At 49.2% G+C, this 12,115-nt stretch overlaps 1 protein-coding gene across 1 annotated transcript in view; it reads right to left on the minus strand.

Moving 5' to 3' along the window:
* Positions 1-12,115, minus strand: part of KIF26B (kinesin family member 26B) — a 491,854-nt gene that overhangs the window by 87,588 nt on the left and 392,151 nt on the right. Inside the window, exons 6-8 of the mRNA XM_060128442.1 lie at positions 8,132-8,338; positions 2,774-2,867; positions 1,317-1,579 (exon numbers count right to left, since the gene is read on the minus strand). Coding sequence (XP_059984425.1) covers positions 1,317-1,579; positions 2,774-2,867; positions 8,132-8,338 — 564 coding nt within the window. The remainder of the gene's footprint in view (positions 1-1,316; positions 1,580-2,773; positions 2,868-8,131; positions 8,339-12,115) is intronic.

The raw sequence follows: 12,115 nt of genomic DNA on the forward strand, positions 1-12,115 counted from the left end.
TTTTAGTCAGACATGGTAAGGACCTTTGGGAGTTGCTGAGAACTAACCGGGCAATCACAATCGACAGTCAGGAGAAACATCTAAGAGGGCTTCCTGGAAGAAGAGCCAACTAGCTGATACCCAACAAATAAGGAGTTAGCCAGATGAAGAGCGAGAGGAAAGGAGTCAGCAGCCTTCTGTGCACAGGGAACAGGATGTTCAAAGGCACAGAGTGAAAAGAGGGAGGATGGTTGGTGCCTTCGAGCCTTGCTACTGAAAGTGTGGTCAGTCATTGGGAAGCTCGTCAGAAATGCGTCATCAGAGGCCCAATCCCAGACCTACGGAAGCAGAATCTGCATTTTAACAAGATCACCAGTGCTTCTTATGCACACTGAAGTTTGAGGGGCACTGCTTCCTTAGGGGGCCTAAATGTAATTTAAGAGGAGTGGCAGGAGGGAGGGGAGTGGTAGCAGGTGATGCTGGAAGGTTGTGTAGGGCCTCTTGCGAACCACGAGGATTCATAATGGAAGTGGAAGGATCTGAGGTGCTCTAAGCAGGGGAGGAACATGGCCAGGTATGAGTAGATGGGTGTAACAGAGTGGGTATCCTCACCCGAGAAAACAGTCGCATCTGGGGTGAGGCAGGTACTTATCAAAATGAACACCTATTTAAAAAGGAGGCATCTGATACAACTAGAAAATAGAGCCTATAGCTGAAGACTGGAAAACCTGATTATTCTGGATATGAACCAGGGTCCTCCCAGGTCATTCCCACCTCTACTGTCAAACAGCGAGGGAGAAACACTCCCAATAGGCATGACATCCTGAAAAGGCGAACTGGAACTTCTCTTGGCTTCCATGGTTCCAGCAATTATATCACGGTTCCAATTAGAAAGTGGTTATTAGTTTTTCCTACAGCACTACTAGTCCGGCTGCAAACCAGTGCCAGAAACACAGTTTATAGAGCCATAAGCAGCCCCAGTGATGGCTGGAGCTGTTTGTGCAAAGCAGTAAACATTTCCGCTTGTTGCTAAACAAAAGAAAGATGGTATTTTCTTTTTTGTTTTGAAGGGGGCGTAAAGAAAGTGAATTCAATTTCCCCCCAGTGCTACAACAACTGTGGTTCCTGTTCATTGTCAATTAGATTCAAGGTACAAATATTTAGGTTGGGCGAGCAGCTGCCCTGCAGCTGCAGGCCATAAAGTTCCAGTCCACTTTAAAGTAAACACTTGCAAGCCTCCCCCGGTTGCATGTTGAGTGAGTCATGAGGTGAACTGCCCCAGCCGCCGAGGTAGGGATGAGCCACCTTGGAGCCAGCCAAGCCCCAGAAGCAATCACCTGCGTGCCACAGATGGGGTCCTCGCACAGGTACACGCCCGGAGACTGGCCGTCCTGCAGGCTGCCCGTGGCCACCTCCGACAGCAGGTCCCGAAGGTTCTCTTCTTTGCCCCACACCTCCACGGCTGAGATCCGCACTGAGAAACGGGCTCCGGTCTTTTCTTTCCGTTCATTTATCAGCTTGAAGAGCCAAGAGATGGCACAGGGGATGATGCCAAGGTTCTGCATGGAATCGTCTTTTCCGATCATGGTGTAGGATTTTCCTGGGAGAGCGAGGAAGGAAAGAAAAGCAGCTTGAGTGTCCAGGCATCATTCTATAGTCTCAAGATAGATGCCAAGGATGCAGAAGAAAGGCATGGGTAGTGGGGAATGGGAAGAGAGGAAAGGAGAAGGTGAGAGAAATATTAAACATTTGACATTTCCAAGTACTACTGATGGAATAGCTATAATAAAGAACGTGAGAACCCCGACTAATGACAAGATTAAATCACAGCTGACCTTGAGGAGAGGATCTCAAACGTTACAAGCTATCCAGTTTCCGTACTGTTTTTCTCATGGTGGGAAGGCAGAAGTCTTTCCTCCCTGATATGGTTCTTTTTATCACCACCCCACAGATTCACTCCACATACTTACACTTTATATCCTTTTTCAAGTTAAATGCTGCGTATATTTTGCATGGGCAAATTCCATTCAAATCTGGATCACTGCTTTGATCAGAGATCAGGAAGACCGAAGCGGCAGTGAGATGAAATGGGCTTTCCGACCTGGCCTAGAACGGGCTCCATCATTGCAAAGCTGCTGTTGGAAGCCCTGCCCAGGGACACCTTTTGGAACTCGCCATATTACTAACTTATCAAGCATGTAAAGGGAGACCTGGTGCGCAGATGGCCACAGGTCAGGATTAAGAAGGCACTTCAAGGGGATTCAGTCATCAAACCCTCACAGAGGTGTGTGGCGGCCGCCTTTCCCAGGTGCTTCAGCACAGGTGGATTCCCGACAGCTGGGTGGTGGGAAGCGAGGATGCTGGCAGACTGATCTCCCCAGACAGGTGCTAATGTGGTCTGGCCTTTGCTTAGTGGCTGCTTCTCTGGCATTATGTTGAACCCAAGTACTCTGGGGAAGGGGAGTCATCTCTGCTCCCCAGCAACCCCTGCTCAGGAAATGTAATTTTCCTGCTGGCTTTCTGGGCGTGATCCTGACCTGGACCGAGTGGGAACAGCCCCACTCCTCCTTTTGTGCATTTCTTGGACTCTAAGGCTTTCCTAGATGACTGGGAATCCACTTAGGATGAGCATCTATATTTCAGAAGCAGAAATGGTTATTCATGATTATTCAATTCAGCACCTGCGGGAAACCACCTTTCCCTTCATCTGAGGACTCTGGGTACAATACAGAACAATGGATAAAGTGATAGGGAAATCCAGCAAGCAGCATGAAAAAGTAAAGCTCTCACTGACCCAGCTTGGCGTGGCCGAAACAGAACACACAGCCATCTGCCCCGTTGACCACAGACTGGATCACCTCTGCCACGGTTCCAGCACACACTTCCGCCTGGCAGACACAAGAGGAGACACAAACTGTGAGTCGACCATTAACAATGGAAACTTGCACCTGCTCTCCTGGGACTCAGGGTCCCAGAGCCATGGCATTTCCAGATGGGTCGGCTCTAACGCAGTTCTGGAGGTGCGCAGAACCCTTCGTACTTCCCACTCACTCGCGAGCCTGAGCATTACACACATTAAAAGCAAACCACCCTTCTGCTAATTTGTGGTACATTTCAGCTGCTGTCTCTGCAGGCCAGGCACGAACAGGCTGGAACGGGAACGCAGAGTGCTTTCATGGACCTCACGCCATTCTGGCCTCCTCCCCGGGCAAGTATTTAAATATTCCATTCACCCTCTGCTAACTAGATCCTTCCTTTACACACACACACCTCCACCACCACCACACACACACACTCAGAGCTTATGAAATGGCTAGGCTTGTTAGAGGGTAAAGGGTGATGTGTCATTTCAGGAAAGTGACCTTGGGATACATTATGGTTCTAATCTAAGCAGGAGGTTTGTGATGTCTGCTTTGTCTTCCTGATAACTCTCTCCTCTTTCTCCATCTACATCCTTCTCTTTTCAAAACCAGACTTTCGGGCTTCCCTGGTGGCGCAGTGGTTGAGAGTCCGCCTGCCGACGCAGGGGACGCGGGTTCGTGCCCCGGTCCGGGAAGATCCCACGTGCCGCAGAGCGGCCGGGCCCGTGAGCCATGGCCGCTGAGCCTGGGCTCTGCAACGGGAGAGGCCACAACAGTGACAGGCCCGCGTACCGCAAAAACAAACACCAAAAAACAAAACAAAAAACCCAGCCTTTTCTTTCTTTCTCTCTAGATACATTCAATGTATACACTATTAATCACCATTGGTCAGTATGTTACAATGGGTGGTCTTCAGCCTGTTATGTGTCTCATCTCCAATGTGATTATTACATCCTTAGACAGAGGCCAGTCTCTTGGTAACGTTTTGTATTTCCCCATTAACACCCAATACAGCACTCTGCAAATGATAAGAAAATAAATTTTGTGAACCAACTTGGGGGTCTGGGAAATCTCTCTGGTTAGCATCTGAGGCTTTCACAGCAGCAGGACAGAATCACTCACCGCGTGCTGCACCTTCCTTTCTCCCTCAGCACCAGAGTCAGATCTGGAAGCATTCAGAGGACGTGCAAACCCGGGGCTCAGTGGGCATCGGAGCAACGTGCCTCCCAGTGGGAATCTGAGGACGGCAGCCTCGGCACTGAATGTGGTTATTCAGCTCCAGGTTGCAACAACACAATGAAGCTAAGTGTTCGAAAATCAATGTTCTCTCCCGAACCGAAATTGAAAAACCACACTCCTAACAACTGTCAGTTGTTCTGGTGATGGCCTCAGCAGCTCTGCTGGGGGCTCCTCCTGAACGAAGTGGGTGGCAGGATGAGGCTGCGGTGGGGACCACAGGATCTGTCTCACCCCCAGGGCCTAGGCAATGAGAGTCCGGAGCTAAACCCTGAGACTGAGGTGGAATCTTGATGGAATTTGCTGAAGGTGCCTCTGCAGAGCCAGGAGAAGTTATCACCAAATGAACTCTGCCTTCCTCAGACATAAAGTGAGATGGGGTTTGGAGGCTGAGAGCCCACCTTGAGCCATACATAAAACAAAGTGTATTAGATTCAAGGTCAGCAAAGAGAAAGATGGTTGTGTGTGGACCACATCCACGCACGTTACTGAATCACCCGTCCAAAGGCCTGAGGACAGAGAGAAACGGTAGCAGCCTCACGGGCACAGGGTGGGCAGGCCTCCCCTTGCAGAATTCTTGCCCAGTGTCCACTGAGAAGAGAGCAGTCAGCAACATGTCCATCTGGTGTTTGTTAGCTGACAATGGCCCCTGGAGGCCCTTTGCTGTCTTTCCCCTTGAGCCTAGAGAAGCAGGAGCCTTCCCGAGTGGACTCCACAGGCAGGGCTGGGCGTGCAGGAAGCCTGTTACCCACTGGCAGGACTCAGTCCTGCTGCCCACCCTTCCTGGTGACGATGGAATGTTTGTGTTCCCCATACCCCACCAAGTTCATATGTTAAAACTGAATGTCCAATGTGATGGTATTTGAAGGTGGGGCCTTCGGGAGGTGATTAATCATGAGGGTGGAGCCCTCGTGGAGGGGGTTAGTGCCCTTATAAAAGAGGCCCCAGAGTCCTCCCTGGACCTTCCACAATGGACGTAGTGAGAAGACATCTGTCTATGAATCAAGAAGGGGCCCTCACCACATCCTGAATCTGCCAGCTCCTTGATCTTGGACTTCCAACCTCCAGGACTGTAAGAAATAAATTTCTGTTGCTTATAAGCTACCCAGTCTGTGCTGTTTTGTTAAGGAAGTGAAAATGGACTAAGACACCTCCCCAAAGCCAGAACCAGCAGCGGTATGCCCCAGCAATGGGCAGCTGGTGACCGCCGAGGCCACTAGAGGGTACTGAGTGTGGCTTATAAGGAGGATGTCCTTAAAGACCGGGTAAAAGCAAAGTTCATGACCGCCTTGGGCCACGGTGGTTGCTGCTGCCTCACAGGGCAACAACAGGGGCCTGAGAGCAGAGGCCCATTCTATACGCTTTCCTGCTTTCCTGCTTCGGAGGCCCAGAGGGTGCTCCTTCACAGGGGCTGAGGCTGAACACGCCGGCAGCATGATATTACTATTAACAATGACAACAGCATGGTAAAAACAGTAGCATTTGTTGAGCGCTCACTGTGTTCTGCCTCTGCTCTAAGCACCTCACGTGTATCCACAAAGTGAATCACAGCAGCCCAATGAGGCCCGTTTTGAACTTGTCTTCATTTTATGGATGAAGACGCTGAGGCCCAGAGAGGTAGAGTGACTTGCCCAAGGACACACTGCTAGTAACTAGTGGATAAAATGGCGAGAGGGCAAAGATACAACACCATCCTGAGCAGGACGCAGACTGGTTAATAGGAAGACTCCAGGACAGATGTCCACTCAAGAAAGAGTCTGTGAATGAGAGACTGAATTTTTGAATCTCAGTTTCCTTGTCTGTAATGTGAAAACAGCACTACCTCCCTTTTCAATACCACAGAGTTCCAGGAAGAGTAGAATGGGTTAATGTATATGAAACTCCTTGAAAACTACAAATTTATATAGAAATGTAATTTATTATATTGGAAATGTAGCAAAAGCAAGAATTCTGAAGCAATAGCAACAGTAAGAGTGAGCACATGAGCTCTGGAACCAAGTGTGAAATGTAAGCAAAGACTAGCAATAAAAATGGCTCCCTTTTCCGGAATAAATCTAAAACTCATTAATAGTCCACACTTAATTTAGGGTTTGCTTTGGAATTCTTACGACTTAGGGAGATTCGCTTTTGAAAAGTTTTAACTGTGTTAATTAAATTACTTGTAGGCCATTTATTAGACCCAATGTCAGGGTTAGACTAGTGAGCCCACTGGGTGGTACAACACACAAAAAAATGTAACGAGGAGAAAAACTACAGAACGTATTCATAGAGTACTTTGTCTTCTCATGGTAAAACTCTTTGGGAAAACCACACGCTTAGCTTGCTAATGAATGGAGCCTATAATACGTGCTAAGTGCCTATGGTGTCTGTGTGAACATCGCTACTTCCTATACTCAGATATCACATGGAGGAAATTAGCAAGAGCTGCAAATGGTACCCATCAGCACCCTGTCTTCAGGTTCTGCTCTAGGCTATTGGTTACCCGAGTGCACACTGTTTTGTTTAAATCTTGGGAAGTGCTGGAAATTTATCAGGAAGATGCAGGTGTCTGATGCCAAAATGCAGGCAAAGTAGGCCACTGTACACCTATAACCTGGGTTATAGATGTCTACTAGAAGATCCAGTTGCACCAATTCATTCCAGATGAATTGCACCAGATGGTGTAAGTGAATCTTCTAGTACACATCTGTTCTACTGGGATTGGTTCCAGGAGCCTTGGTTAAGGAATCTTGGCACCCTGGTCCCCCAAGAAGGCTCCAAATTATACTCATAACAGACTAACAGAAATGGCCACAATTCTCCACCCCTCCCTGTGTGCGTGCCCCTTGCAATGTGACTTCGCAGCTCCTCCAATCAAGAGACAGAGCCTCTTCCCCACTCCTCGAATTTGGACCCGTCGCATTCAGCAGAAGTGATGATGTGTCAATTCCGAGCCTAGACCTCAAGAGGCCTGCAAGCTTGGATCCTCTCGTTGCCTTGAGAGCAAGCCCAAGACGGCCTGCTGGTTGATAAGAGACAACATGGAACACAGACCAGGTGACCTGGCCAAGGCCATTCTGGACCAGCCTAAAACTAGCCAACCCTCAAACATGTGATAGCATCCAGCCAAGATCAGTAGAGCTGCTGACCCAACCCGGAGCTGGTCACTGACACACAGGTGAGCCGAGCTAGGAGCAGAGGAATGCTCAGCTGACCTCCAGACCCATGAGCAATAATAAATGCTTATGGTTTTAATCCACTAGGCTTAGGGTGGTTTCCAATGCAGCAATAGCTAACCAACACACCAGCTCTCCCCAGCCTCTCTTCTTCCTCTCCGCTCCCCTGACGCAGGCCACAGGACTGCACGTCAGCCTCAGTTTCCCTGCCTAGCCCTCCAGGTCCTCAGTAGGACTTGCCCTCTATGGAGTCCTAGAACCCTGCCTAATTCTTTTTTTTTCTAAATTTTTTTTTGATGTGGACCATTTTTAAAGTCTTTAGTAAATTTGTTACAATACTGCTTCTGTTTTATGTTTTGGTTTTTTGGCCAAGAGGTATGTGGGATCTTAGCTCCCTGACCAGGGATCGAATTGGAAGGTGAAGTCTTAACCACTGGATCGCCAGGGAAGTCCCAAACCCTGCCTAATTCTAACCCAGCTCCTTGAAACATCTTTTCCCTTCTTACATGCTCACACCCAGAAGCCCAGGCAGGAGTGGGGTCTTAATGGACCAGTTGCCAGCATCTCGATGCAGCTGTACCCGAAACTTCCAATTCTGCCTGCTCTCTTCCTGCTTCTGTTTGCCATCCACTGATTGGCTCTCTCTTCCTTCTCTCCAAGAGTATGTTTTGTTGAAATCCTGGCACAACAATCCTGCCCAAGGTGTGACACCAGCGATTCAAAAGGACTGAACTATTCAATGGAACTCAAATTGGCTTCCGAAAGTTGTTGTGTAGACAGTGGAAGCGACCCATCAGAGTGCTCTGGAAGATACCCTCCCAGCTCATGGGTCCTAGTGAATAGTTAAAGCTTCTTGAAAGTAATCAATATCGCCTGAGCCTGAGAAGAGGTTGTACCCACCTGAGAAGCATCTTGTGGAAAAACCGCATCAAAGGCAAACATCTTAGGAGGAACTTGGTTCCCTCTCTTTTGGAAGGCATTTAGACCTCCACATGTCAGGGGGTCATACAAGGTGATCTGCTTCTTTCGTGGGTCCACCTTTAAGAAAGAGCTGGATTCCGAGGTATCGCGAGACAAGGTGGAACAAATGCGAAGCATGACTTTCACCTGTTAAGAAACAAAAACAGGAAATGACAGGGATTAAGACAGTTGGATACTTTATGATGGAGCACCTTTACGTACTCCGGAGACACAAGTATACGTGGCAGGATGGAATCTTCTCGTGACAAACTATGATAAAATGCACAACGAATTAGCAACATAACCCTCGGCGGGTCATGGGAAAACTCAATTGATTTATAATTACCAGGTAGACTATTTTGATGCGTCTGTTACTTTATTACAGAACTGGCACATCATGTTCTTTGTCTTCCTGTTACTATAAATAGAAAATTAACTGTACCCAGGTGGCCCAATTACTTAGATGAAAAGGTAATCTGGACTGCCAAGCTTTGGGGGGGCTGGTGTAGTTCCCTTGAAGCTCACAGATCAGTAAACCCTGTACATAAAAGTTAGCTCCGTAATTTACTCCTTGAGTCTTGCCCGTCAGGACTCTTAGAGACAAAAACCCACAGTTATTAGTGTCATCATTAGAAGCCTGTGAAACGGCCGGTTTTTAATGGCCAGCATTTGAAATGTGTTCCAAGGGGCAACAGTGATAAAAGACTTGTTTGAAACATGTTATTTGGGATCCCATTAAGTGAGTGCAGAGAAATGATCGTTTCAAGGGATGAAAGTGCGTCTCTGTGGGAAACAGGCAGCAGTGCCCCTTTAACCCACCTCCTAAGTCATTGAACATGGACATTTCTAGGGCTCAGCCCCGCTCAGCCCCACCCCGGGGCCGCGTGGGGTACTTGTGGGAATGGACTGCTTGCCCTAGAGTTCTGAAGTGAGCAGAAGTCAAGGTGAAGTCACACACACAGTTCTAGAGGCTCAAATCCCGGGGAAATGGCCAGCATTTGCTCCCTTACCAGCTCTTTGTTACTGCATTGCTACTTCACCTACTCGATGAGCCAGGCACTGAGCTGGGCACTGGGGATGCAGAAGACACATAATACACAGAGGAGCAGGGCACACAGACACAGAGACAGGAGATTTTTGTAATACGATGTGGCAAATCCTGATGCTATATTCAGGGTTATTTTGAAATTCCTCTCTGTGTCATGCCCTCTTCATCCAATCAATGTTCAGGCCTGAAGAAATCTCAGTCATGCAATTTTGGGGAAAGGGATTGTAAAATTTTACATAAAGGATTTCAAACATACAGAAATGCTCAGAGAATAATCTACACTGTGCATACCGAGTGAGGTCACCCTCCTGCTTATCTCAGCCCTGTCTGCTGAGGCATGGGAACTCATCTGCAGTGGGCAAAGCTGAAAGGTAAAGAATTCCTAGGGCACTGGACTCATCGGATGGGCTTGCACTGTGTCCCAGCTGGGCTTGTTCTTATCACTTAAGAATAGTACTCAGGTGTGGATCCGGAGGCCGGGGAGGGGGCGGGTGTCATGGTGGAAGGCTGGCATGAGGCTGACCCCTCAAGGTGCAAATCTTGGTTTTCTCTCTGAGGTCATACCATGGTACCTGCCTTTTCCTGAGGGTCTATGGTGTGCTAAGGCTGTGCTGTTATCTATGGTATCTTATTTAATCCTCCCAACAGGCCAGTGCATAGGCGTCCAGATTTTATAGATGAGAAAACAGATGCTACAGAAATTGCGGGTGGTAAGGCTAGGCTCTGATCCCACCTCTGACTCCAAAACCCATACTTTTTCCATTATGCCAAGTATTGCCTCCTATACACAGTCACACTTCTCGGAGCCTCAGTTTTCTCACCTGTATATTAGGGACAACGTCACCTATCTCATGGGACTGTTGTGGGAATGAAATGAATTGACATGTGAAGTGCTGAGCACAGGGTAGGCACCTGATTCCTTTTTCTCCTCCTCTTCTCTGTATTGCCACAATCTGAATCACGATATCCTAGCATTTTCCAATCACAGTGTGAATGATAAGGTTTTAGAACTCCTTGGCCTGGACTCAAAAACAGGATGCCATGGGGGAATCACTGCAGATGGAGCTGGGTATTAAGTGCTGGGCCTTAAAAAGCTCCTGTTAGGGGCTTCCCTGGTGGCGCAGTGGTTGAGAGTCCGCCTGCCGATGCAGGGGACACGGGTTCGTGCCCCGGTCCGGGAGGATCCCACGTGCTGCGGAGCGGCTGGGCCCGTGAGCCATGGCCGCTGAGCCTGCGCGTCTGGAGCCTGTGCTCCGCAATGGGAGAGGCCGCAGCAGTGAGAGGCCCGTGTACCGCAAAAAAAAAAAAAAAAGCTCCTGTTAGTAAAACCCGTCAGGTCTCACACATAGTCATTGCGTGTATGACAATGACCATCACTTCTGTCTACATTCCATTCTGGCAATTTTCTTGTTCACCATGAATGTCTCCAATCTTATTTCAGTTCCATTCATTACTATAGATTTGCCCCACTTACGCTGGGCCCTCTGGTCTTTCTTTTTTTCTTTTTTTTTTTTTGCGGTACACGGGCCTCTCACTGCTGTGGCCTCTCCCGCCGCGGAGCACAGGCTCCGGACGCGCAGGCTCAGCGGCCATGGCTCACGGGCCCAGCCGCTCCGTGGCATGTGGGATCTTCCCAGGGCACGAACCCGTGTCCCCCGCATCGGCAGGCGGACTCTCAACCACTGCACCACCAGGGAAGCCCCCCTCTGGTCTTTCTGTAAGCAAACCTCCTAGCCCAGCCCCTGAACACTACAAGTCAAGGATGATGCAACCCCAGGCAGAACTGCTGGGGTCACATGGCCCACTGCTTTTCTATTTCACAACTTTGCATGCAATTTCTGGGTAACTAGAGGTGCTGAATGTACAATATGAACTAAGCCAGGCAAGGGCCCGCAAGGAGAAGCAGCACAGAGGGGGCTGGATCAGTGAGTCATTTGTCCAGGGGGAAGGCTCCTGAATCTTAATGAACTTCTGAGCCTGCAGTTCAATTTCTGCAGATAGGCTGCAGATCCCAGCTTCTGGTCTGACCAAGGAGATACGCAGCTCTATAAAAATCCACTGAATTCCGGGCTGAGGGAAATGCCACACTCCATTCTCTCCTTTGTAATTCATTTAAATAAATGGATAATTTTTTTCCCCTTAAAGGAAGGAAATTGGGTTTCTCTGCTTTGTCTTTGTGTCATTATTCCTTGAGCCCAGCACTGCACTTCCTGCTAATCCTCTGTAATTAAAGTGCTTAGGAGATACCACTTGTGATCAAGAAAGTCTCCCGACTTCTTGCCAGGAGTTTGTGCTTTTGTTGCAAACACTGGTAGGTTTTTGGCAACATGTACGTCAACCCTCCCTCTGACTGCTGCCCTGGGTAGAGGGTACCCACAGCTGTCAACGTGCATAGCCTTCTCCCCAGCTCTCAGGGTCCAGGGGACTGTCACTATTTTAGGCCCAGCAGCAGAGGAGCTAGAGAGGCCCAAAGTGGGGGAGCGTGGGCCTGACGCCCTGACTCTCTGGGACTAGCTTAGCACGTCACCTACCAAAGCTCTCCCTGGTTGAGAGCCCGCTTTGCTGCAGTTATCTAATTATTCAGTGGATGGTGGCAGACAGCGGTTGCTCCAGGCAGCACTTGTCTTCCTGTCCTGCTTATTAATCACCCCAGCGCCTCCTACTGGATGGCCTGGCAGGACTGATGGAGAGCGGATACGTGAGACTCGCAGAGCTTTGCGCCTGAACTGGACAGACTCTCCATCAACATGGAGCAGTGCCGGCTGCCACAGCCTTCGGCGCAGCCCACTGACAGGCAGATCCGCCCACGTGGTCACCCAGACTCCCTCCCCCCGCCGCGCCCCCCACCCCCACCCGTCCTGAGGCTCAGTGCACAA

The sequence above is a fragment of the Lagenorhynchus albirostris genome, chromosome 2, assembly GCF_949774975.1.
Source record: "Lagenorhynchus albirostris chromosome 2, mLagAlb1.1, whole genome shotgun sequence".
Taxonomy (NCBI): Eukaryota; Metazoa; Chordata; class Mammalia; order Artiodactyla; family Delphinidae; genus Lagenorhynchus; species Lagenorhynchus albirostris.